A 26,046-nucleotide genomic window follows, 5' to 3' on the forward strand; every position below is an offset into this window, starting at 1 on the left:
CAATGGCTGTGGCAGTCAGCAACCCAGCTGTCCTACTGAAACAAGGGGTCATTAATACAGTGTAGCCACATTTCAAATAAACTTTATCTTAAATGCAATAGAGACAGTGCCTGCTTCTGCCTAATACTGCCATTCCCTGCATTTAGGAAAGCCAGATTCCTTGAGGCTCCTCCACACACTGTTTGTATCTCTGCCAACCTGTATTCTTAGAGAATTGCTGGCAGGCACCACTACTGTTGTTGGGATCTGGCTAAGGCGGTCCATATGGTTTTTTGCATTCTATTGAAGACAAGAAACAAGGTCTTTGAAGCCAGCTTCATTCTTGAAGTTCTAGTGGGCACCAAGACCATCTTCCCCAGAAAGACACTACAGTGCTGCTTTCTTTGCCCTTTGACTGGCCTTTGCTAAGCTAAACTGATGCATCCACGCAAAGAAAGCCTTTCAGCTGTGGTGTGCCCTTCTCAGGCGCTCGCTCAGCTGACCTACTGCAGCCACGTCAGGGGCAGCTCCCCGCTGACACCAGCCCTCTGAAGGCTGGTGGACATGCTTCTGTTTTCACACTCAGCTGCTGCTCTCAGAACTCTATATCAGATTCTGATTTCTTTTGGCAAGATCCCAGTTGTTGTTAGAGTAGACAGCCCTTCTTGATAAGGTCAGAGGAAAACCAGTTTCAAGACACAGTAGTGTACATGGAACTGGTGACATTTACAGAAGAATAAAGCCTGGAGATCTCTTCACTCTCTCTTAACAAGAAAACCAGTATAAATGATGATGGCACTTAGGCTAGTGAAAGGATTCACCTTACAGAAAAGGAGAAAAGATTTTAGTCAGTAAAGCAGTTCTCTAATGGAAAAAAAGCTAATACTGATGAAAATCAAGAAAGATTGATGCATGAACTTACATACTGTGATGCCTAAGCCTTGGTTAATGAAGAACAGATTCTCCTTAAATAGTGCTCAAAACATAAATTCATATAAAGGAATGCACACTACTCCATAACCATGTATTGAAAAAGAAATTGTGAACATTCCTTATTCCACTAATGTGCTTCTTACCATCTTCCAAGGCTAGGAAGAGAGCATGCTGGACAAAGAGAGCAGGCCACGTTTAAGGTCCTTCATTGCTGTTGTGATGAAGAAATTATGTTTTAATTGAGAGTGTGTCCATCACTTAAAAAAGCTTTGGCCATTATATGAAAAAAAAACTTGTGTTTCAGCTTTGTCATGCTTGGGTTGTTGTTCCCTGTGTTTACTTGTCTGCATAAAACAGTATGGTTAAACTTGATTAAAATTCTTTACCTAACCAAAATGATTCTGTGATTCCTAAATTGTCCACCTACCCTCAGTGAAAACAAGCTTTTCCTCTACACTTCCATTATTTCTATCTTCATTGAGAAATATTACTAGTGATCAAATCAGGAGATGAATTCCAGCAGTTTGAACAAGTAGCCAGGGAATCCTAATTTTTGACAACATCATAGTATCCACAGCCTTGAGCAAATAATCAGCCTTCCCTTTGTAGCAGTTGGAATATGCAGTGGTGTGTTTGTTGAAAGCCTTTCAATTTCCTAACTGATTCTTGTCAGGAAAAAACAAAAATAATCTACTCTTCTTATTTCTACTTCTAAGTGCAGGGATATTTTGCTTTTAAGCAATTTATTATTATTAAAAAATAGGGAAGTTTAATATAAAATGTTTTTAAGATTATCCAGTTTTATTATTCTGGGAGACAGTTTTATTTACTGCAGGCTTTTAAACTTTAGCTTATTTTTGTCATCACTACAAATCCAAAAAACATCAACAACAACAACAACAACAAAAGTCCAAGTTTTTCACAGGGTGGCAAAATCCCTTACCTGCATTGCTGGATTAAAATGTGTTCTGTTCTTCAAGTGTGTTGTAAAGACTGATTCATGTCCTTGCAAGTGCAATGTAAAAACTCTTTTAACAGCCTAATGACAGGTGATGGATTCACTGAGCTTTGCTTATGACCCAGCTCTGTTGGTTTTGGTATTTTGACATCTTTTCCTCAGGTTCAAATGGAGTCGTCAAATTCAGAAGAAGATGAGCTGCAGATAAAAAGAGCTATTTTGTAAAGACTTTTCCAGATTTTGTAAATTTTGAGGTGAAAGCCAATGGGGTTTTTTTATTTTACCGAGTTTGTCTTAAGAAGGAAGTGACTGGGCAGCTGCAAGAGCCCTTGCCCTATAAAGGACTGGGGAACAAATCACCCACAACAGCCACATGTAGAGAACAGAGAAGAAGCAGGAGGCACAGTGAAGTCTGGTCCAAAGATTAACATGAGGATACTGAGCTAAGGATTATATGTATGTCAGAAACCTCTCACCAATTAATTTGGATAGCACCTTTTGACTTTCAGATGCTTGGTGATGAAACAGACTTTGGTGGATTCTTCTCTATTCCCAGACTGTTTAGGTCAAAAATTATGATAGTGTAAGTTAGCCCAAATTCATGGTTTATCTCAGCAAAATTGGCACATGGAACTGGGAAACATTCCAGAGCTAATTTTCTTTAGGAAAAGAGAAAAGCTGATAATTGTTCTATATGCACATCTGAATGCAGTCATGGTTGTAGTTTTCTCCTTATTCTTTGACACTATGTCAATCTTTTTTTTTTTTTTTTCTCATAGTACTGCATTTTGGAGAGATAAAAGTATCTGTAAATAAGCCCCCGAAGCCCAATCATCAGTCATAGTAAGTTTTTTGTATATTCACACATAACCATGTTATTTTTAAATATATGCAGGCTCTTTAGAACTGAAACATAGGTTCAAAATAGAATGATTTTTCTCACAAGGGTTTGAGCATAGCTACGGAATTGCTCAGTTTAAAATGGGTAAGCATCTGATGAACAAGACTAAGAGGTGCTTTGAGTGGTTGCATCATTATTTTCATCCTAATATAGTCCTTCTATGTGTTTGAAAAACCCGAGAACAAGTAGAATCAATGAAGTCTAGCAATGCCAAGTTATGTTCACTAGTTAATAGGAAAACAACTATACTAGGAAAAACTGCAATTTTAGCAGCCAGGTCATCCATGTAACTTTTCAAGGTATTACACATTATTTAATCTACACATTCCTTAGCAATGTTTCCTAGTTCAGCTTCTTCCTCCCTCTGCAAGAAACTCAGTACTGGTCACTTTTTGGTATAGAAACTCTTTTGAAGGTTTTGGAAACTCAACTAGAGATTTTATTGTGAGCAGTTTTTTGCATATATGCCATCTCTCAAGTAAAATGCTAATATTTTTTCTGAGTGTACACATATTTCATAATTATGTGCTGCTATTTCTCAGTTATTTTATTTTGGTCCTGGTAATATGAACTGTTCACATTTCATGTATGTGAGGTGTTACTGAGGTTTATTTTATGTACAAAGGTCTGTTCAGCTACTCATTTATCAAAAGCAAGCATTAGTGTTCATGTTGTGTGCCCAAAGCTAAGCTCGCTAGTGGAGCTCACACATTTACATTTTTGCTGATGTTATTTATTCTGTCAAATTAGAGCCAGCATGCAATTGACCTTTATAAGCTGAGTCATAAACTTTTATTCTGTTGTGGCTTACCATAAGATAGATCCCTCCAGGGCAGCAAGCATTCTCTGTCACACCCTTCCCTGGGGGGGGGACAGACACACCCCTCCCTGTGTCTGTCACCTCCAGGCAGAGGCAGGGGAAGACCCAAGGACATTGTAAGGGGCATGCATCAGTAGGGAAAGGATGCTGTCTTCATCCTGTATCAAAGAGAAGGTTAGTGTGCCACCGGTGTGCTCTGCCTTTCTCTCAGAGGGACTTCTGATTTTGATTCTTACTTGATACTTGTCTTCTAGGCAAGCTCCTTGGAGCAAGACCAGGGTAAAGAAATAGAACAGAGTAGAAAATGGCATTTATTGTTTCCTATTCACCTCCCTGCTGGGTGTTTACATGCTTCTTAGCAGAAAGAGCACAACAGTGTGCCCTGCAAGGTTGAAGATCTTCAGGTCAGATTGCAAAGGGCAGTTCAGCAACGCTTCTCAGCAGCCAGGCTTGAAGCATTTGTTAAGAACTATGACAGCATCAGGCCAGGATGTTAGTGAATGTTCCAGTTCTGGAGTTTCATAATCGTCCGTGGTGAAATGAAGTCTGACCCCAAGACCAGGAAAAATCTTTTCTATCACTTCAATTTCACTGCTCCCTTCTTTTGCAGATGAAAAAGACCCTTTTTGTGAATGAAAGAGCAGCTCAAATTCTGCAGTCAAGCTTGTGCTTCTGCTGAAGTCACAATAAGAGTGACAGCTGCAGTGATGAATTCCAGTATGAATATTGTATGAACATCCCCCCATTCCTCAAATAACTGGGTAACACTGCCATGCATTTCACACAACCTTCTTTCAGACATCAGGTGGCAACTCCTTTTGGTCATTAGTGGCTTGGACTGACACTGAAATGTTAAGTAGTCCTAAAAATTGCAAATTCATTGTCAGCTGGATCTGAGCAGCTACTTCACTGCTTCCCTGTTAAATTACTATATGCAAAAAGGTGTCCTGACCTTTAGGTTTTTAGTAACATCACTTTGCTTGTAGGAAGGGCTCAAGGACCAAAAAACTGCCAGGTGTGGAAGGAGATTGATTCAGGGACCTCTTGAGGAAGCTCAGTCCACATAAACCCATTAGACCTGATGGGCTGCACCCAAGGGTGTTGTCATTCTGAGGTTTCTTACTATCGTCACTGAAAGGTCATGGAGACTGGGGAGGTCTTCTGTGACTGCAGAAAAGCAGATGATGCACCCATCTTCAGAAAAAGGGCATGCAGGACAATCTAGGGAAATACTGAACAATCATGGAACAAGCCATCTTGGCAGAAGTTTCCAGGTGCATGAAGGAGAATGTGGTGATTTGGAACAGCCAGCATGAATTTACAAGGATAAATCACACCAGACCAACTTAATTGTCTCTTGTGATGAGGTGACTTCATCTGTCAATGAGAGGAAAGCAGACAATGTTGCCTACCTTGAGTTTAGCAAGGCTTTCCATGTAGTCTCCCACAGAATCCTTGTATCCAAGTTCAAATGGATAGTTAGGCAAAAACCTAACTGAATCATTAGTCAAAAGGGCTTATGCTCTGTCTCCACTAGTTACACTGGAGTTTCTTTGGCATCTGGCTGGTCTGATACTTTTATGAATGACTTGGAGGAAGAGATGGGATGCAGTATAGTGAGGTCTGTGGACTGATTATACTTACAGAAGGTTGTACTTGATATGCTAGAGTTCAGGCCTGCCATTCAGGGGCATTTATACTTGCCAGAGGACTAGGCCAACAGGAATATCATGGAGTTCAGTCAGGACAAAAAGAGCACTCTTTTTCTCAGGTGGACTAACCGCCATGGTTTGGTTAGCTGCTTTGCTGAAAAGGACATGGGAGGCTTGGTGCAGGCTGAACAGGAGTCAGTGGTAAACTCTGGCAGCAGTGAAAGTGCATCAGACTGTATCAACAGGAGCACAGATGGCAGATCAAGGAGATTGATTATTCTGTTTTACTCAGCACTCATTAGACCACAGCTGTCATAGTGGGTCCAGTCTAGAGGCTCCCAGTACAAGCTCCTGGCAGACTTGAATGACTCCACTGAAGGGTCAGCAGGATGGCTGGAGGTTGAAGCATGAGAATTGTGAGGAGAGGGTGAAGCATTGGGGTTTGTTCAGCCTATGGAAGAGAGCAGCAATTTTCCAGTTCCTAAGAGAAGATTATCAAGAAGATGGGGCTGGGCTTTCTGCCAAACTATGAGAGACTAAGGCTGTAACGAGCAAGGGAGGCGCTGGTTAGATAGAAGGGAGAAAAAAAATTACACAATAGGAATAATTAGGTAGTGGAATAAATTACCCGATGTTGTTCAGTCTCCACGTGGGGATTTTTTAAGATCTGACTGGACAAAGACATAAGGGACCTCTGACCTTCCAAAGTCCCTTCCATTCTGAATTATTTTATGACAAGCCTCAGAATGGATCTCCTTAACAGAAGTTCCTCCATGTAATACAGTTCTCATCAATCTGTGTATTTCAAGTCAGTGTACTTGCTGCTATTCACCCCACAGACCCAGAAAACTATATAAAAGATTGCCCCTCTAGTTTTAACTAAACAAGATCTAAGAAAATTTGGCAAGAACAACACTAGACAGGATGAGACAACATTTTTTTATTGTTTTAATACAAGTGAATAGATTAAGAGATCTGAAATGTTGTAAAGCAATATACATACTGAATAAATAATATGCACATGAGAGTCATGTCTACATTGTAACACTGGCTAGTATTCAGAATACTTCAAATAAATCCAGTGACATTGGATAAAGTCCATAAAAATGCTATCCTGTCTTCCCTTGTATGAAATTGTTCAAGTATAAAAAAATCCAATACAGTGTAAAATATTAAATTCCATTTCGGTCAAGAATAAAAATTGCAAGTATTGTAGTTTCACAGGACAATGTAAAGCAGCATTTTCTAGCAAATGGAAAAATAGTCAGTCTACATACAGATGAGTGAGAAAACGGCACTAATGTATTTGAGAGGTCTACATGAATAACTAGTAGAGGGAAAAAGAATGAACTAGCAATATTTTATGTAAAAACCTAAAAAAGTGTTAATTTAAGAGTACCCTCATACAGTGCACATACTGAATTTAAATAAATCCAAGTCAACATCCTTAGTTAATTAGGTTAATATTTAATATGCTACATCTAAGCCTACTAAATAATTTATACCATGAGATGAATACATAATTTTACAGTGTCACATCTAAAGTTCCTTTCTTTAGAGCGCAGCATAGTAAAACTTTCAAAATAAATATTTCTTTTTAAATAGCATAACAATTAAGGCACAGTATACATCACATACCATTAACCCTTCAGGAACTGCAGTCTTGGTAACAAAAAGTTGCCTTGTGTACTGTATGTTTGCTAATAAATACTTTAAATATAATCCTGAAATAGATATTAAAATTGTACAAATGTTTTCAGAAAAGAAAATTCCCTTAAAACAGTTCTTAATAGGTTTTAATTAATTAGGCTTCTTCTTGCCTTTATTCACAAGTAATGAATAGATGCAATAAATAGAAAGAGAAGGCTGTTGTAGTAAAGGGCTGATCCTATTTTAGAATCAGAATAGCTGACACCAGCAGTTAAAGTTTCCCAAAAGTGAAACGGGATGGGGTGAGGGATTAGGATGTGACAAGCTCATCACATGAGCACAAGTGATGTGTTCTGTCCAGAACTGTCTGTGTTATTGATTGTCTCTACAGCTGTTGCACCCCTTACTTCCACATCACTTGCTCCATAGTTCCACTCATCCAGAGGACAGAGAAGAAAATAACTTTGGTGCCTGTCCGCCATCTTACTAGCCGGCCATCTTCCTTGGGTTGTTCGGTGCCCATCAGTGAGACAGTGACAAGGTCCTGTCTCATAAAGACAACTTCTGAAAGCTAGAAAGGACAATCAGTGCTTTAAGCTTGTTTCCTCTTAAATGAATAAAGGTTACATATTGCTGACTCAAGTTTTTTCCCTGGTTCAAACTTTTCAGATACCATTATCTTACTTATAAAAGGCAGTTTTGCTTCCCTGATACTGTAGAAAGTACATCTTTGCTTTTTTTTGGTTCTTTTTTGTTCATTTGAAAATATGAAGTCCCATTGCTACTCCTGCCACTCTTTCATGACAGTACAGTATTTTTCCCCCCATTTTCTTCTGGCTTGATACTTGAAACTAGACATGCCGCACTACCCTTCCCCTCTAACAACAAGATTTGGATGCATACTGTATGAAGACAGTGGAATAAAAATCTTTAGTTTCGCAACAGCATCGCTTTCCTTAAAGCTCCTTAGTCACTATGAATTGTCTCTGTTAACTACTTATGCTGGAAGGCCGAGAAGAGGAAGAGAGCGCGCAAGCTTCCTTCAGGAGTCCATCTGCTATTGCATGCGGTCTGTCTGCAGCTGTTGCGGCTGGTACTGGCCGAAAGCCGCTGCGGCCGCCGCGGCCGTGCCGGGCGCTGCTGCAGTGAGGGGCTGCTGCACGGCGTAGCCGTAGCCCCCAGCTGCCACGTAGCCGGCGGCAGCAGCTGGCGAGGCAGCGTACGGATACTGCTCATAGGCGGCCGCCGCCGCCGAGTACTGCGCGTACGCCGCTCCGGTGTAGTCGATGTAGGGCGTGGTGGAAGCAGCGGCTGCTGCGGGCTGCACATGGGGAATTACCACTCCGGGCTGCACAAAAGCCTGTGGATAGACATAGTGAGCAGGTATCCTGTTGAAAGATGGGAGAGGGAGTTAGAATTGGTAGGCGAGTCAGCGCCTAAGTGTCATATCCATACTCCGAACTAAAACAAACTCAATTTAGTTGTTGTTATGTGCATAGGGTTGCCACAATAACTTGACTCAATGGACCAATTATCAGTTCACTGGCCCGAAGCCATGCATCGCTCCAAAGCACAGCGTTATAGCTGAGTTAAGTCAGGGTGTTCAGTGTTCCTTGAGGATAATTTCTTTAATGCCATTCAAATCTTTAGAAGGACCAGCATTACTGAAGGACTAAGCTTGATTATTGCATCTGGAAAATTGCAGTACTTGTTTTTCAAATCACCTGTAAGTCATTTTTATTATCCCTCTTCTCTCTTAACTATTCGACTCTTAGTAAAATTACTTCCTGCAATACTTTTATTATTAGGAACTGAGCAGTTTGACAGCATCGCTATAATGAGTTTGACAACAGCCAGTAAGGCAACAAAATGGTTGAACTCTGACTTTATGTCAAGTCCTCCCAGGGAGGCGTGTTAAGAGTGTATTGTGGCAACCCTACTTAAGTTGCTATGCAGACTCAGCACACATTAATTTCTCTGCAACCTCAGTCACCCTTATTAAAAATAAGAAAAAAACCAACACAGGCGACAAAGGAGTTTAAATACAGTTCACAAGTGTGGTAAACACAGCAAGAATCACACTTTCCAAACGAACGATAGTGCAGCTCACTCCGTCACAAGAGGCCATTGAGGGGAAGCTACATAGATGCTATTAAAATCCATAACAGTGACTCCTAAGTACATGTGCATCACACTTTTATAAAAGTTCGTAAGGACACAAGAGTCAAACCTGTTTGATTATCAGGTCACTGATGTCCTGTTTTGTGCCAGCTTGTTTATTTCTATGCAAGACATACAGCATAGAGTTTTTTGGGAGGTGGGCATAAGGTTGAGTCTAAATAGATCTGGTGCTTAATAAAAGCAAAAAACCCACAAATTTACAGTTTAAGAAAGAACCATTCTGAATAGATGAGTAAACACTTTCCCATCTTGTCCAAGTCATATCATTTGCTTTCTTGGCTTGTTTACTTAGCCCTTTAGTTTTAAAAACTGGTCATGTCCTTGTCTTAGCACACAAGTATACATACATGTTAATGTCATGGCTGGATTTTATCATATAATATGATTTAAAAAAAATACTCTGTATAATTCTCATTTTACATTCATAACCCTGTCTTGCATCTCGATTTCCAAAGAGAAGTCCTTCATATATGCAACTCCTTCCCAGCCAGTGAATCTCTATAAATGCATGAAAAACTTCTTGTACAGATTCACTGCTTTTTATACTGAAATTTCTTTACTTTTACAGACACCTCTAAAGACTGCACCAACCTTTGAACACACTTTAAGCACAGATGAAAGCTGCAGTAGTAAAAAGTGTCCTCTATTCTCCAAATTCAAGATTTCATAGAAAGGGTTTGTTGGGGGATTTTTTAATTTAATTTTTAAAATAGCTTTAAGACGTATTTACGTGGTCAACAAAGAAACATTTGCAATCAGAGGGGACACTGTCAACTGGAATCATAGCAAAACATAGTTTAAAGTAAGTGATAGACTTTAAAACAGCTTAGTTTTCTTTTTCAGAAAAAAAGAGCTCAGTTGCTTGAATAGGAGTATTAGCAGAGAGAAATGTTCAGTTGCCATGTTTAAGACATGAACACCGCAATCGTAAAAACCCAACATGTAAATGAAATTCATTTCCTATTGTGGGAAGGGAAAAAAAAAAAAGAGTAACAAATAGGGAGGGATTGGGAAGGGAAAGAAAACATAAAACGAAACCATAAGTTGGGTTTTTAACACTCACCTAATTTATGAAGTGATTAGCCAGAAGTGCATTTGAAGCATACTTAAGCTGGCTCTGTGCATTTAAATACATATCATTACCTGAGCTCTCCATATGGATGAGCATAAGCAAGCATTTTGTATTGGTCACCAACCAAGCACAATTCTAGTAAACATAGCACCATATTTCTCAAGCATTTAGGGAAAAAAGTATAAAAACAAATCTGAAGTTTGCATCACGAAGAGTCCATTTAACACCACGTCAAAGGAATCTTTATATTCAGCACTTGTGGAAGAGAGTAATTCTAACAAAAGAGACGGTAAGCAAGCTTATCAGGCTGCTTGTGTTGCCTTGAACTGAGGTTTCTAAGATTTTCTGAAGATACTTGGACACTCGGCCATATCCTTGAACAAGACAGAAAGATACATGTGCTTCCACTTAAGCTCTTGTGACTTGGTTTATTTAAGCCAAGAAACTAACAGGTGGTGAAGTTATGAAACATTATCTGTTTGCCACATCTTACCCTACAATAAACATAAACCCTGTGCAGGCTCTTCTCCACCATGCCATTTAACACATGATGATTGACAGCATAAGCTGCAGTGGGGCTATTTTTGATCATCTGTCATGCTACAACTGTTTTCAGTCAAGTAAAATGGCTTTATATGGCCAAAGTAAATTTCTACCTACTGCAGAGGCCAGGACATGAAGAGCTCAGCCATTCAGAACCCAACTGCTTTTCATGCTCTGCCAGGTCAAAGGCTGAAAAAGCAATTCCCAGTTACACTAGCAATCCTTAGTATCCTTAATTTTAAATAAAAGCTTCTGGTTTACTTTTCAGAGTGATAGTGTGAGAAACTGACAGGATTTAAGCTCTCTTTCCTGGCAGTAGTTTTTATTTTGGAATGTGTATTTACTCTTTTATGCTTTTGCAATAAAGGAAAATAGAAGCCGTATTTAACTTTAGCAGCAACTGTAGCTTTGAGATACTCAAAATTCAATGACCTACATCCCTGCCACGTGCCTTAAGACTTTCTTTGTTGTTATAACAGAATATTTATGTCTAACTGAAGACCTCAAAAATAATCCTATAGCCAACAATAAAGTGAACAATAATTTCAAAGAAGACTTTTAAGACTAATGCAGAGAGCTGTGGCATATAGAAATTCAGCAGGAGTAGTGCATCTTTAACTCTCAGCATTACATTCTCACAAAACTAGGTATTTAACTTTAAACAAAATGTTTTGCTTTGGCCCTTTTATGGCATTGTTTGCTTTTGTAAGCATAATTAAAGAGTAGATTTCGACCAATGAACAGCTCTTCTTTTAACAGAAATAGGTTACATAAACATTAAACATACAAGACCCTTACTACGTTTCCTTTTATCTGATAGCCACTAAAAGGATGTAATAGCAGGCTAACTTCTGACTTTTCCAGCTTCATTCCCTCTTTTCAGACTATCTGTAATCTAGTATTATACAAGTCTTTTGACCACAAAATCAAGAGGGGGCTTTTCCTTCTCTCTCAAGAAAGGCAGATTTGCCTAACTCTTGGAAGATATCAAGCATGTCGTATCAGCTGACCATTTGATAATGGGCTTAGTAACTTTGGATTTAACTCTGCTCGTACTGAAAACAGTGGTTAAGTTTTAATTTTGATATAAGTACAGGTTTTAGACAGAAAATAATAAAATGTCCACACCAGTTACGTCGTTTAGCAACACCTCTGAATAACCCTGAATTTTCCCACCAATATTAAAGTAAAAATTACATTAGCAAAACAAGTAAAGCTATCTTGGGAAGCAAAGTCATATTCCCCCTCCATAAACTCCTGTTGAATTCAGAGATAGTATTTTAATACACAGTCCTGAAAACAAAGCTGTATAAATCACCAGTCCTGTGATCAAACAGCTTTCTATGAAACACACTAATAGTAAGATAGATGCTGAATGTAAAAAGCAGGAAGAAATGTTATTCTGCAGCACTGAATTCCCTGCATTTTAAATGCATCATGCATTGAAGCTAATCTAGTTTCTGTCTCGCTCTACCATAACAGTGTTGTACTTAAGTCAGAATATTGAACTTCTGCATCTTCTCATTAAAAGTAATGTAATGTAATCAAATTATTTTAAGTTTATTATTTGATAGATGTGAAACGTTATGTTGTGGATGCCCCACCTCTGAAAGTGTTCAAGGCCAGGCTGAATGGAGCTCTGAGCAACATGGTCTAGGGAAAGGAGTCCTTGTCCATGGCAAGGGTTGGAACAACATGATCTTTAAGGTCCCTTCCAACCCAGGCCATTCTATGATTCTGTGATTCTAAAACACAGCTGACAGTACCAAAATATGGCAGCACCTCACTAATTTGCACTGTTAGGAAAAAAACCCAAAACTCAACCACAAAACATCTGAAGCTTTTGTATATGGATTAGCTGAGTAATGGCAGTACATCACCACTACAGCCTGTTTCACACAGCATATTACAGAAATGTACTTCCAAAGTGCAACTGCACAGGGAAAACAAAGGCTTTAGGGTGACCATGTTTTTCAATGCAGACCACACAGCAAAAGTGAACTCTTCAACAGAAGGAGATTCAAATAAGCACTGAAACTTCCTCTCTTACTGTCAATGAAGTGAATGAAGATGTTCATTCATCCTAATGAATGCTGTTCTCCTTAATCTGAACCACATACTTTAGATAAAGGTACAGGTCACTGGAAATTTTGAGGAGGAAGAAGGGTTGGTAATCTCTGTTGTGTACACATTGTGAAAGAAATGCAACAGCCAAGGATGAAAAATTACCAATTTCATATATACATGACTCTGCGACCAACATTCTTTCAGATTTATGTGCAATGCATTAGAAATCCAACCTCATTCAACTTGCTGGAAGGGTTTCCCTGACTTAAACATGGTTTATGTCATCTATTCATGGCTTTGGGTAAGGAAAGCAAGAAAGACTCCTACATTTGCAGAGTCCTTTAAGCAAGGGACTGCCACAGCTCCTCCTTTTCTGTTGTGCTCAGCAAAGACTCAGTCTTTCCACAGCTGATCCCTGCACAATTCAGTAGTTCCCTTTTCAACAAGTGTTTTAACAGCTCTGGAGAGGAGGTGTTCTGCCTCCTGCCTGCCTTAGTGCAGGCATCATAAACTGATCACTGCATACACATTGTCATCTCACACTTCAAAGAAGCAAGCAAAATACAGTAGAGGATGATCACAACAAGGTAGGAAAACAGAAAAATGTTTTTACGGCCTCCCCACTCTCCCACTCTCAGAAGAATCAACAAACTCTTTTAAAATTACATGAAGGTTCTAGGAAAAACTTTTTCCTGTCGTTTTCAGGATAGGAACTGTTTCCTTTCATTATGAGAAATTAAATTACTGAGAAGCTGTTGTTGCTTAATAACAGGTAAGTATGATATTCTAAAGCCATTCTAACCAAATAAAATACATTTGTGACACATTTTCCCTACTTTATTGTTAGATTATGCATTAATTAGCAAAACGCACTATTTCGCAATGAGTTTCTCAGTCACTGTGCATTAGTGAAATGACACTATGGAAAGCTTAAAGCAGACTTCACCTCCTAATGATATGCCTATAAAAAGCAAGAGTTAGATCCACTTAGGAATAGTTTATACTCAAATTCAGGAGAAATGCTCTTAATATTAAAGACAGATTGAAGAAAAAGTCCCCTCAAATTAGAAAGCCCAAATGGACGCACATCGTTAATAAGGAGCTCCACACCCTTCCCAAGAACAAACCTCCCAAAAATTATGAACATGCAAGCAATATGTTGATTTACTTAAAAATCAAGAAATCACACAATTTAGCACTCACTACAAAATATGGTTAAAAAAGTCACAGGCTACAGCTTGAAAGCAAGGAAAAAGAAGGCCCTTTGCTCCCCATGGCAAAGTCACTCCTCAACAACAAAACCAAAATTAAAAAAGATTCCCCCAAAAAACTTTCACTACAGCTCTTTCAATTAAATAAAAGCACACAGTTTAGCTATCAACACCACTTCATTACTGTAATAAATAAAAAAAAAAGCACACGGAGGTCTATTGACTATATGAAAAAACATACATGCATCGTTAATCACCATTTTAGCTTGTTTGTGTTTGAGTCTACTGGTTACAGAGTTTAATTCCAAACAGAACTATTCCACCTCTTATCATCATATCCTTCTGATCAGTTATCTTAACTGTAAACGATCCCTGTCAGATTAGAAAGAGATAAATAACATTGAGTCAAGCTGAAAAAAAGAGAAATGGGGCACAGCAATCTTGCATCAAGTCATACCTCCTTGTTTTATCATAGGGTCATGTGGGACTGGACTGCTTAGTCGGAAGGGCCACGTCCCACACAACTTGACTCAGCTGTGGCATTTAGAACATGACCGACAAGGTGAGCGCATTTATGAGTATACATTTATAAATCTGAGAGCTTCAGCATTGCTGGCCAGCTTTAAGGATGCTACTGCAAGAGGCCTTCAACGATCACACGTTTCTTTCCTTTTTTTTTTTTTTTTTTTTTAAAAAGATTTATTTCCTCCCCTGTTTGCGGTCCCATTGAGACTTACCCGAAAGGCCTCTGTATGAGAGCTGGATGAAGCTGCTGGACACCAAAGGCAAAACCTACCAACAAAAACACATCACATTCTCTGTATGGGTGTTTTTTTGGCCACTTATTTATGCTAGATATATACACACACACAAAAAACGCAGAGTAAGAGCCTTTACTAACAGCCTGCAGTAACAACAACTGAAAGGCTGTAGAACCAAAAATTAAAAAGCAAAATATATCAGTCCATACACACAGAGAGAACTCAAACCAGTAAAGCACACACTTTCCTAGAGATGTTTAGGAAAATTACTTTTTCCAAACAAGTACAGAGTTTTTGTTCACATTTTATCTAGTGCTCCATTTGGATCCCTAACTTTAGCATCTGAATGACTGGATGGTACTTTCCATTCATCAGTTCATCAGTATATTTGTGCAATTTCTACAGACTTAAAATTTAAGTCACCCCTACTCATCAGGGCTTAGCATAGGGGGTCAAATCCCAACTTCATTTCTGCTCTCCAGACACCCTAGCAGAAACCCTGTCTTTTCTTGGCGGACACTTAATTACTCACACAAGTGTTCATCAGGCTAAACATGAGGGAATTCAGAATTACCTCCTTTAGAGCACAAATGTGCACACACTCCACTCTCCTCTCACTCTTGCTATAAAGAATCCCAGCAGTCTGGGAAGTGGCTAGGACATCAGATTGTCTCAGAAGTGGTCTTAGGAAAAGCCATTTCATTTTAAAATCTGCATAATAGCTCCCATCTGCTTGAGAAGTTTGTATTAAGATATTTGATGTTTGTGTTAATAAGACCGCACACATTGGAAGCGATTCACTCCTAGGCCAATCTTACCCTGCAATGATACTGTAAATGGTCAGCGCCACCACATTCCCAGCAGCAGGAATAACCAATGAAGTGTTTGAGCTGTGGAAGTCTTCCTGGGGAACTCCAGATATTTTATCTCTGTTTGCTTTTGTTTTTTAAATAAGGCACATGTGCAAAATAGCCAGAAAATTACCACATGCTGCATTTAAAAATCAAAACCAAAGCACGCCCAACTGTGTGCGTACTTCAGGAAGGTGGAGGGCAGCACTACCTTTTTTTGAAGTTTTACTCTCTTCAGAAACCTGAGGTACGGAGAGAAAAGCCATTCGGGACTGCTTCCTCACCTGGCTGCATTATCCGCGGCTTGGCACCCAGGTACGCCAGGTTCACGTTGGCTTTCCTGCCATCGATGATGGGGTTGGGGTCCTTACAAGCCCTTTCAGCAGCAGCTCTGTCAGCCATGGTGACCTTAACGGGCGACGCCGCGCATTAGATCCCTTTCCGCGGGGAAGGAGAAGCCTCCCGCCCATAGCAGCGACCCGGCCGTACCCGCGGGCGGCGCCGAGGGGCCCCCGGCCGGACCCCGGCCCGGGCCCGCCCGCCGAGCGGCGCGGAGCGGAGCGGAGCGGAGCGCAGCGCCGGGAGCCGCGGCGGGCGCAGGGCGGAGGGCGCGGGCCGAGCTCGGCCGCCGGCAGATAAACCCCGCAGCGGCCGTATCAGCGAGCAACAGGCGCGCCGGCAGTGTGCGAGGAATTGGGCAATTCCCCCCCTCAATCTCCTTATTCAGTAATCCCCCACCCCCACCCCCCCCCGCCTCTATCCAAACTCCCCAGCTGGGAGAGAGAAAAATAAAAAGAAAAAAAAAAAAAAAAAAAAGGAGAAAAGCAAAAAGCTGGACGCTCGGCAGCCCCTCCCGGTCCCCGAGCTCTCACAGCGGCCCCCGCGGAAGTTTCCCCGCGATGCCCCGCCGCAGCCGCCCACCGCCCTGCCCCGAGCCCCGGCACTTACAAAGCCGTATCCCCGGGACTTGCCCGTCTGCCGGTCGGTGATGACCACCGCCTCCTCGATGTCCCCGAAGACCTCGAAGTACTTGCGCAGGCTGGAGTCGGTGGTGTGGTAGGGCAAGCCCCCGACGAAGATCTTGGTGTAAGTGGTGTCCTTCTGCGTCGTGTGCATCTTCAGCCCGGCCCTGCGCGCCGCGCCGCGATCTGCACCCACGCGTGGCCGCCGGGGCGTGCGGGTCCTGGGCGGCGAGACCCGCTTCCAGACTCAGCCCCGCTCTTTTTTTCCTCTTTATTTTTTTTTCTCCCTCCTCTCTTCCCCCGCCCCCCGTTTTCCCCCCGCCACCCAGCTACAATGCAATTCCCTTCTGCCTTTTCAGACCCAGCTTCCTCCTCCTTCAAGAGCGGAGCCTCGCAGCCTCGGGCGGTTTTGAGGTAGGTACCGGCAAAAGGAGGAGGGGAGGCCGGGCAGCAGCCAGCCTGGCGGCCGTAGTGCTGGAAACAAGCAGAAACAGCAGCTGGAAGAGGAGTGCAGGGCCCTGGCTCTAACAACTGAGTGGCCTCCCCCCTAAAAGCCACCGGGTCGGTCACTCTCGGTTCCTCCTCCTCCTCCTCCTCGCAGGGGCGGGGACGGCGGCGGGGCGGACCCCGTGCTCGGCCGCGGCGCGGCCGGGGCTGACACACAGCTGTTGACAACAGCTGGATGCCCCCCGTGCGGCGGCAGCCGGGCCTCGGGGCCGCCAGGCGAAGGGGCGGCCTCAGAGGTGCCCCTCGGGGGACGGCCGGTGCCCTTCGAGGCAGGTTTGCTGCAAACAGCAAGTGCCAGGAGACAGGGTCCGCTGGGGTCAGCGGTGCCCGACCGGCCAGAGAGCCCGCGGGCACAGCCGGCTCACTGGCTGCTGGCGGTGCTCAAATGCTTCGATCCCTCCCCGAAGGCTTGTGGTCAAACCTCTGCAACCTTCACGTACTGCTCTCTCCAGGCTGGCAAAACTACGGTGCTGCAACACATCCATTTTTATTGTGGTGGTGCTGGTGGTTGCTGTTGGTTTGGTCACAAGATGAAAAAAAAATGGTAAAGCTATTTCCCTTGTTTTTCGTCTTCTCTTGCTGCCTCTGCCCAATGTTGGGACTGGGAAGGATGAAGAGAAACATAAAGAAAGGAATGTCTGTGAGACATGAAGAGACAGAGGACTGTGGGAGTTGGGGGGAAGGGAGACTCACAGGGAGACCGGAAGGATGGGAGGAAGGTTAAAGATTGGGGAAAACAGATGCGCATATGTGTATAGACTTCTAAACCATTCTCTTGCAGTCCCAAAGTCTTGATAATTACTGTGTGTCTCTTTTTCCTCTTTCACCTTCTTCTTCTGTCTGCTAGGCTTTTCCCTATGAAGACTCTCTCACTTAGATAAAAGAGCACTTGCATCATCACTTGTGGGACAGACTTTCACAAAGTTCTTCAGCCCTTCTGGTACCAAACATTAACTATAATGAGAGTACTTAGCCCTAAACTCAGGCCCTGTTTGCTGATATCTAACCTTAGATCCATTTGATTTTTTCATCAGTAGTTACCCTAGTTCTAATGGCCTATACCTATACCAATCCTAATCCATGCTGTCACTAAACCCTACTTGACCCTTCAGACTCTCCAGATTAAATTTGATTTAACATGTTAAGATTAACTCAAGTGAAATCTAGCAGCGCCCGCAAGATGAGACATAAATGTTGCTTTTCAAGTGAAATTATGACAAGCCCTTAACGTTCACCTGAATTCGGTTAGGTCAGCTAACTCTGTCCCCTAATGTCTTCCAGCTTGACTCTCCCTGTTGGCCTGGAACATTGTGTTAAACCTGACACTCCAAGGGCTAATCGTAACTTTAAACTCTAGCCCAGTGACCTGAAGTTAAACAGTAGCCCAGCTAAGGGTGTCAGCGCTCAATGGAGCCCTGCAGCACACAGCCGACTTAGTAGTGAATTTAACTTCTCAGACCCCTGTGGACCTGGAAGATGAACTTCAAAAAGTTCATCTGAATCCAAATGTAGTCCACCCCATCATGTTTCCTTTCCCTTGCTCTGCCCAGCACTCCTGAGTGTCTTGTGGTGTCTGCACGAAGGGTGAATTAGCCTGGCTTTCCAGTCATTACACAAACTCCTGTATTAAGGCCAGAACAGCAACATTTGGCTGTTCCAGAAATACTTGCACATGTATTTAGGATTTCACCTTTTTCAGCCCAAGTGGAAGACTGGTGACATTGACAGACCCAAACCCCAAAATCTATCTTTTTGGTCTACCAGCAACAGCAGGTCTTCCAGGATTCAGAAAAAAATCCTGTGGGTTTTTTTTTTTTTTTTTTTTTTTTTTTTCAGAAAAAACCCTAACTTTCCACACCTATGTTTCAATAAAATACAAACTTCTTGCATTTAGGTAGGGCTTATCATGCAGCCCTTGTTCATACTGCTAATTCAAAATATCTGCAGTACAGTTTTCAACCTACTCTGACAGGCTAACACATCCTCTTCTGTAAAACCAGAAGTGAAGGTGGCCATTAACAGATCAAAATATATCCTGTAAGCTATGCTACAACAGTCCTACTACTGTATTAGCACCCTCAATTTAAGATGGCAATCCCAGTAAAATTCAGGAATAAATACAGTTCTCTAGTCCATTCCTTCCTATAACTGAACTGTATCACTAACACCATCACAGTAAAACAACCCCTACTATTGAAGGATTATTCCTCAAAATTCAGTTTTACCTTACATCCCTTCTAGCTTCAGACCTTTTTCTGCTTTGGTGGTCCTGACAGAATCTAGGGTATGATTTTCCAGCCTTAGGATTCCTAGGAATCCTGACCTAAATCCAAGAGAAGTGATACCTCATCATTTGCAACTTCCTCTAGTCCATTCACTGTCAACACAAGCCTTTATTTTTGCATGGCGTAACCTGTGAAAAACTCAACACAGGCCTCCAGCTCCTGGATGCATAATCTTATGACCTAACTGTGGCTGATATGATTCTACTAGCACCAGGCTATCTACTCCTCCAGCAGCGCTCAGAAATAAAAATATTATTTTCCAACCATATCTCAGTCTTAATCATCACTTAAGGTTTACCCAAAGAGAAAGGTGACCTCTATCAAATAGAAATTAATTAAAGACCATTTGAACACTTTAGTGATCAGGAATATATTGTATGCTTCTCTCCTATACCATTTTTAACTCCGCATTTTGGGCTAGTCTTAACCCAAAGGAGGTTACCATGTACAGCCTAGGAAGGGAGTTCTTTCTGATTCACCCATTGTGAAAATGTTCTGGACTGATTTGGACTTGTGTCTGTGTGCTAGGGCTAGGTTTCTGCAAAGCTTGAAGAGCGAGGCTTATCTGCAGAAACTGTAGGTACCACAGAAAACTGATGAATCTGGATGAATTCAGATGAGGATTATCCTGAGTTAGCTTGAGTTGATGGGATAGTGTTTACCTGGCCATGATGGATGTCTGGCTAAGTTTGCAGTCAGACTAATGGATTTTAAGATTTAAAGGCATGGACTGTATAGCATCTATTGTGCTAAAGAACAACTGTGGACAACTTCACCAGTGTAATTTTCCCAGTTGCTTGAGATAATATGTATTTTGGTGTATTTTGGTGTTTTGAGATGGATCAGCTGATACTTATTGCTAGGGATCTGGTTGTGGCTTCAGAATGCAAGTGTAGCAGAAAGAAATGTATTCCTATATGCTGCAAATTTTGCAGGAATGATGCCACTGGTAAAGTGTGGCAGTCTGGGCAAGAAGTGAGAACATGTGGAAGAGGACTGTCTAGGTAGAGCATTCCTGGGAGAGATGTGAAACTGAGGTTCCTAAACTCATGGAAATTTGGAAATTGAACCAGGGTTACCCATGTTTTGGTAAGTACCACAAACAGTAGATCACTGTAAAAGAGCAGGATTGTTCCTGTAGGCAGCTATTTTGGCCTTTTCAGGATCTCAGTTTTAAATCAAAGTAGAACATAGGCACCCAGATCCTGATGCAGTCTTTTATATCTCTGCTAATCTCTGCTAGGTATGGAGGTATTGTTGCTGAAGTGTATTGTAGCTGCCAATTACCTTCTATGTAATTTTAATTGTTTTAAAATATATATCTGAAGCTATAAATGAGAAAGTGATCTAGGGTTTCATTTGGAACCTAGTAACACGGCTTAATGGGAGGAAACCCCAAAAACTATCAGTCACAATTAATTGGTTTTAGTCAGAGATTTTGTGATTTTGCTGTCACGGTAGGATAGAATAGACAGCTTTCCAGTTTACCAAATGTTGCCACTCAGTGGTATCAGCGTAACTGTAATATCATGCCTTTTATTTATTTATGAGCACCATATGCCTGTCATGTTGGAAACCAATGGATGTTGTGTGTTCATTCATTAGGTTTCTGGAAACAACAAAGACCCGTGATTATATTGCACACCAGTCATTCTTGCTAGTGCTTTATTTCAGTAAATAATAGTGGTCTTCAGAACATTCCCTGCACCATCAATTAAATGTAGCTGGAATCTCTATATACATATATATCGTATACATATATTTACATGCACATTTTATTTGCTAGCACTATTATTAGAATGCATGGGGCCTAAACCACTATGATTTATTGTGCAGAGCTAAAAATAAAAGCAACTCTTTCTCTGTTAACCTATTAAGACCATCAGTTTGGTCAGTGAGACATTTCTGCTGAAGTTCCATAATGCCATAGCTCTGTGAAAGCATTCGGCTAATAACATTAGGCACAGCTTTGTCTGCTAATCTGTGCACTTCCACCAACCACATCCCATTACAGAGAAGAGCAGAATGTCTAACCTCTGCTCTGCTCAGTGTGTGCTACACGGGTGATAGTTTGATTTTGCCTAGGGAAGCATAAAATAGGTAGCACACTCATGTTCCAACAGATCACAGTGAGAGAAACTTGGAAGCCTCATCATCTTCTCACTCTTCTTGCTGATCTACAGTCTTTATCTAGGATAAGTTCTTGAATTGTGAATTTCTGCTAAAAATTTCCTAACTGAGGAAGCTTCCACCACCTCTCTCCTGATAGTGTACCCATTATAACAGATTTCATCATAGGATTCTTTTTTCCCCCGAAGCCTATTAATATTGCCGTATTCCAAAGTCCCTTTTATTACAGTATCTGAGCTCCAAGACACATGAACTTCAACTATGAAAATGTCCTTATTCCCAAGTAAATCACCAAATGTCAACCACCAGGTAAAGTTTCTGATGGGAATATTTTTCCCTTTAAAGGGCAGTGGAAGAGGTGACACAGAATTTCAGCGATCCGGCAAACAAAATTCAAAGCTTGTGAAACTGTAGATTAAAGACACATTGCCTATCTGTAGGAAAATAATAGGCATGCTAGGGGAAGCAGGGTTGAATGATGAGTGAAACCAGAGGTTGAATGCATCCATAAAAGTTACAATGCATGTCATGTTGGTAGGGGAACATGAGGAAAAGATATGTTAGGAAAAAAACCAAAGGGAAAGAGGGTTTATGAATACCAAGTCATGAGTGCTATACTGAACAGTGCTGGCCAGTGCTAGAATAGGTCAGAAGGTAGAATGAGGCTGGTGCCTGGCATGAACTGAAGTTGTCCTATGATGCTGTAACGGAGGGAGCACTAATGCCATAGGCTGAACCTGAAAAATCACAAAGCTCTCACACTCACCATGTGACACACTCAGGGTTAGAACAATGATTTTTAATGTTGACAATAAGCAAGGCAATTGTGTCAGGGAAGCAATAAATTGGGATTTGCAGACTAGCTAAAACTTAGAAATTGGAGTGTGAAACACCTGAGTCTCATGCTTACCTGTCCTGATCACAGGCAATGAAGAGACAGACATTTAACACATCTGCAAAATCCCATTGGTGTTCTGTGTGGCATGATAGCTGAATGACTGCCTGCTAAGCACACTCCTGTGCATCTTTAAAATGTTGTACACCCACCCCACCATAGTACCCAATGGGAAAACCAGTGCTTGGACTTGTCTGCTGAGCCACATACGTGTAGCCTGGACTGATAAAACATGTAACTCATTTCTTGCTTGTATTTTGTATGCAAAACAAGAAGTCTGGTACAAAGACTACTGTTGAGAAAAAATTCTCAATCAGTCTAAACTGGTGGAGCACTGCTAAAAGCAAAGAAATTAAACCAAATTTCATCAGGTTGCATCTGACCTGCAGTCAAATAAGCAGGAAAAAAACACAAAAAATGAAAAAAATATGGGGATGCTGGTGAAAGACAGCCACTAAACCCTCGCCAGTTATTATTACAAGGGATTAAACTGGCAGTCGACAAGCTGTATGCCAGACATCAGCCTCATAGAATGCTGCACATCTCTTAGCAGAAGTAGGTTAGTAGAAATGAAATGTGGATACAGGGATAGAAATGCAGAGAAGAGCTCATTCAAACATGCTTGAGCCCCTTAGTCCTTAGTGAGAAACTGAAGACATGAATGCCGTAGTACCGCAACTGTGATTCAGGAATAGCCATGAAAGTGGCCTCGTGCACTCTCAGCCCTCCAGAGGAATGACTTGCGCTTTCCTGTCAGAGAGCTGGAAGATTCTAATTTATGGCCAGAAAATACCACATCCTCATTTGTCAAGTTCAACTCAACCCTTTTTTTTTTTTTTTTTTTTTTTTTTTTTTTTTTTTTTTTTTTTTTTTAAGGACTTAGTTCTTCTTGTATTGCTTGTACTGGGGAAACTGATTTTGCAAGAAAATTTGCTTTCACCTCACTGCTGAAGCAATTAAAGTACAGTCCAAAATGTTCCCTTGACTACTTTTTCATTAAGAGGAAAAGAGAGGTTTCAGTGTTCCTCAGCACTCACCCAGGCATGTCTGCTAATCATAGCATGAGCGAAGAAGAGAGAGAACTGCTCCAGAGAACTGTCCTCTCCTTTCCTTTGGAGGTATCTGGGGCCCAAAGACACGTAGAGGAAATGCAGATGAATTATATTTGTGCTCCATCTTCTTCTCACAGCATCTTTTGCTAGGGATGTGGAGGAGTTCTTCATGTTGTGACTTGGACAATCAGACTAGAGCTTGAGACTTTCTTTGCGAGGGCTGAAGAGAGGATTTAGGAGGGAAGATGGATTTTACCTGGAGGTCATCCCATTTATGTGCTGTCCTCTCTCTGGATAGACAGTGTATTGCCACTCTCACCCAGGCTGTGCTCATGAGTTGTTTTATAGGAGAATGTAGCTTGTTTACTAGCTCAACCATGTTTTCTGATCCAAAGATATAATGTTGCTGTCAAGTATTTTTAGTCTGAGCTTCTTACTATCGAGTTTACTTTGCAGTCTTGGTTTCTTCAACTAAAAATAGCTGCAATATAACAATAGCTTTTAGGTGGTTCCACTTGTTGGATTAGATGTGATTTGTATAAAAAAAAAATAGCAGCATGTGATGGTCGTTCAATGCCTTCATTCCAGAAGGACCTTGGAGAGATTTACTACCCTGTGCTGAGTCTCACCACCTGCTGCTGTGGTACAGATAGCGCTCCTCTGTAACACAGCATTCCTCTTCTTCAAGGACTGTCAGAGCACATTATCTTTGCTGGTTCAGAGATTTTTTTTTTCCTGTTTTCTTTTTTTGGTAGGTAGAAACGAGGTAAGTTAGAATTTGGCCCAAACACTAAAGTGGAATAACCCTCTGTCTGCAAAAGATCATAGAGGCTTTCTTCACCCTGCCAAAAGGTCAGGATCTCTGTAGTACGATCCCTTGGTAAGGTGACACCTGCAGGCATACAGCACTGCTCCCGTCTTCCTGTGATATCCAAGCAGAAGTGACTCAGAAGGGAGGAGCTCTGCCTGCACTGACTCACCATTGCTTTCTATATTTACCCTACAAATTTGAAAGTCAAATTCTGTCAAAAATTTACCTGTAAGTTTAACCTGTAAGATTCTAGCCCCAAGGGCTACAGCTTCAAAACCATGCAGCAAGTTGGTTTTTTTATTGTTTTGTTTTGCAGGATAGTGGAAGATTGAGCATGTTACCGCTTGAGTAGCGGGGGGTTCATCAGTGTAGCATCTACATACTTATTGCTGCAACCCAGTAAGATAATGTGTGGTTTCTAAGCATTCTTACAGCCTTTATTGTCCTCAGTTGGAAAAGACATGACTTTTGCCTTTAAAAAGAAGTAAAAAAACACAACCAACCAAACTCAGGCTTTGTCATGAGAATAAAAATAGTACTGTTTGGCTGGTTTGTCATGTTTGTCCCTTAGTCTTAAGTTTCACAGTTCATATAAGGTGTGAGGTTATGAAGTGGGACACAGAAAGCATGTTGTGCTCTAATGCCTCCATTTTCACCTCTAGAAAGGACTTTTGCTGAGAAAATACAACTGTGAGTGTGTTAACAGTGCTGTAGAAAAGATACTACACTGTCCTTTGGTAAGCCATGTTCACAGATCAAATTGGATTTAATTCTACCAAAGAATTTTTGTGGCTTTGAAAAATGGACCCAGGCAACATGAAACAATTAGAATTTCATATTAATTGCATATAAGAATCAGTTATACTGTTTGGATTTTTTAAGGCACGAAAGGTAGACTGTATTTTGCGACCTAAGATAAGCATCTTGCCTACCCCATTAGATTTGTCAAAATCTGTTAATTTTCACTGAGGTTTATCAATTAATTTTAAAATTAAGAGTCTGAGCAATAATTTTTCTGATATTTGCTCAATTTACCAAGATCTGTTATGAAGTACGAGGTGACATAAAGAGATCAGCCCACTTGCTGACTTGATCCTGCACATTGTCTTTTCACTGGGAGCTGCAAGTATGTTGCCGTGCACTGTGTCCCTAGGGAATTTGGGAAAAGGTAAGGATATTGCATCTACTGCGGGCAAGGGCATGGGACCTCACTGGATTTGTGCAAAACTGACTTGCTGTCTGTTCTGTACATATTCTACCGTTTTAATAAGGCTGAACTAGGCAGGATTGCCTAACTTCAAAGCACAACATTTAGGGGCCTAGAATGCAATATCATTAAATCAGAATTAAAAGCAACTGCATTCCTGCACATTGCTTTTATTATACTAGCTTGCTGTCTACTCTCATACACAGAATGTCATGCATTCCATATTAAAAGCAGGTATATGAAATGAAATAATGAGACAACAACATCTTTATATTAAAGCATATTTTTTTAAACCTCCCTGGGAAAATTTTTGGTCATTTCAGTCTATCAGCTATTTCCTTGGTACTTATTTTTCTCTTTTCATCTTTGAAACTCAATAAGGAAATAAAATACCAACATAAATAAATGAAGAACAGGGTTTCTCAACACCAATAAGCTAGACAAAAGAAACAGAACACTAGAGAATGTTTATTTATTCATGACATCTTCATGAATGCCATACTTTGGAGGGAATGGGAGATTTTTGTTCATGTTTGACTCTCAAGCGTGTTAACAGGTTTTATTAAAATGGAGGGGTGGAGGGAAGGCAGCTGGCTTGAAAAAAATAGAGACCCTAAA

The 26,046-nt window shown here is 41.1% G+C and overlaps 1 protein-coding gene and 2 long non-coding RNA genes across 6 annotated transcripts in view; 2 read left to right on the top strand and 1 right to left on the bottom strand.

Moving 5' to 3' along the window:
- The window catches only part of LOC137469354 (uncharacterized), a 29,090-nt gene extending 15,738 nt beyond the window's left edge, over positions 1-13,352 (top strand). Inside the window, exon 2 of the long non-coding RNA XR_010996468.1 lies at positions 1-13,352. This is a non-coding gene — a long non-coding RNA (uncharacterized lncRNA).
- Positions 6,169-17,732, bottom strand: RBM24 (RNA binding motif protein 24). Of its 2 annotated transcripts, XM_068181091.1 has the most exons (5): positions 16,528-17,732; positions 15,864-15,987; positions 14,705-14,759; positions 9,124-9,175; positions 6,169-8,281 (listed from the first exon to the last, which is right to left on the bottom strand). In XM_068181091.1, exons 1-5 carry the CDS (start codon positions 16,693-16,695, stop codon positions 8,126-8,128), a joined length of 555 nt encoding a protein of 184 aa, XP_068037192.1. In that variant the 5' UTR covers positions 16,696-17,732; the 3' UTR covers positions 6,169-8,125. The 2 variants fall into 2 exon arrangements, with proteins under 2 accessions (XP_068037192.1, XP_068037109.1); XM_068181008.1 differs by lacking the exon at positions 9,124-9,175 and having other exon boundaries at positions 16,528-17,534.
- The window catches only part of LOC137469397 (uncharacterized), an 18,972-nt gene continuing 6,724 nt past the window's right edge, over positions 13,799-26,046 (top strand). For 2 of the 3 annotated variants that reach the window (XR_010996515.1, XR_010996490.1), the window contains exons 1-2: positions 13,799-14,529; positions 16,901-16,955. This is a non-coding gene — a long non-coding RNA (uncharacterized lncRNA). Of the gene's footprint in view, positions 14,530-16,900; positions 16,956-20,268; positions 22,041-26,046 lie in introns of those variants that run through there. The other variant, XR_010996530.1, reaches the window with a different exon arrangement.

Source organism: Anomalospiza imberbis, chromosome 1 (genome assembly GCF_031753505.1).
Source record: "Anomalospiza imberbis isolate Cuckoo-Finch-1a 21T00152 chromosome 1, ASM3175350v1, whole genome shotgun sequence".
Lineage (NCBI taxonomy): Eukaryota > Metazoa > Chordata > Aves > Passeriformes > Viduidae > Anomalospiza > Anomalospiza imberbis.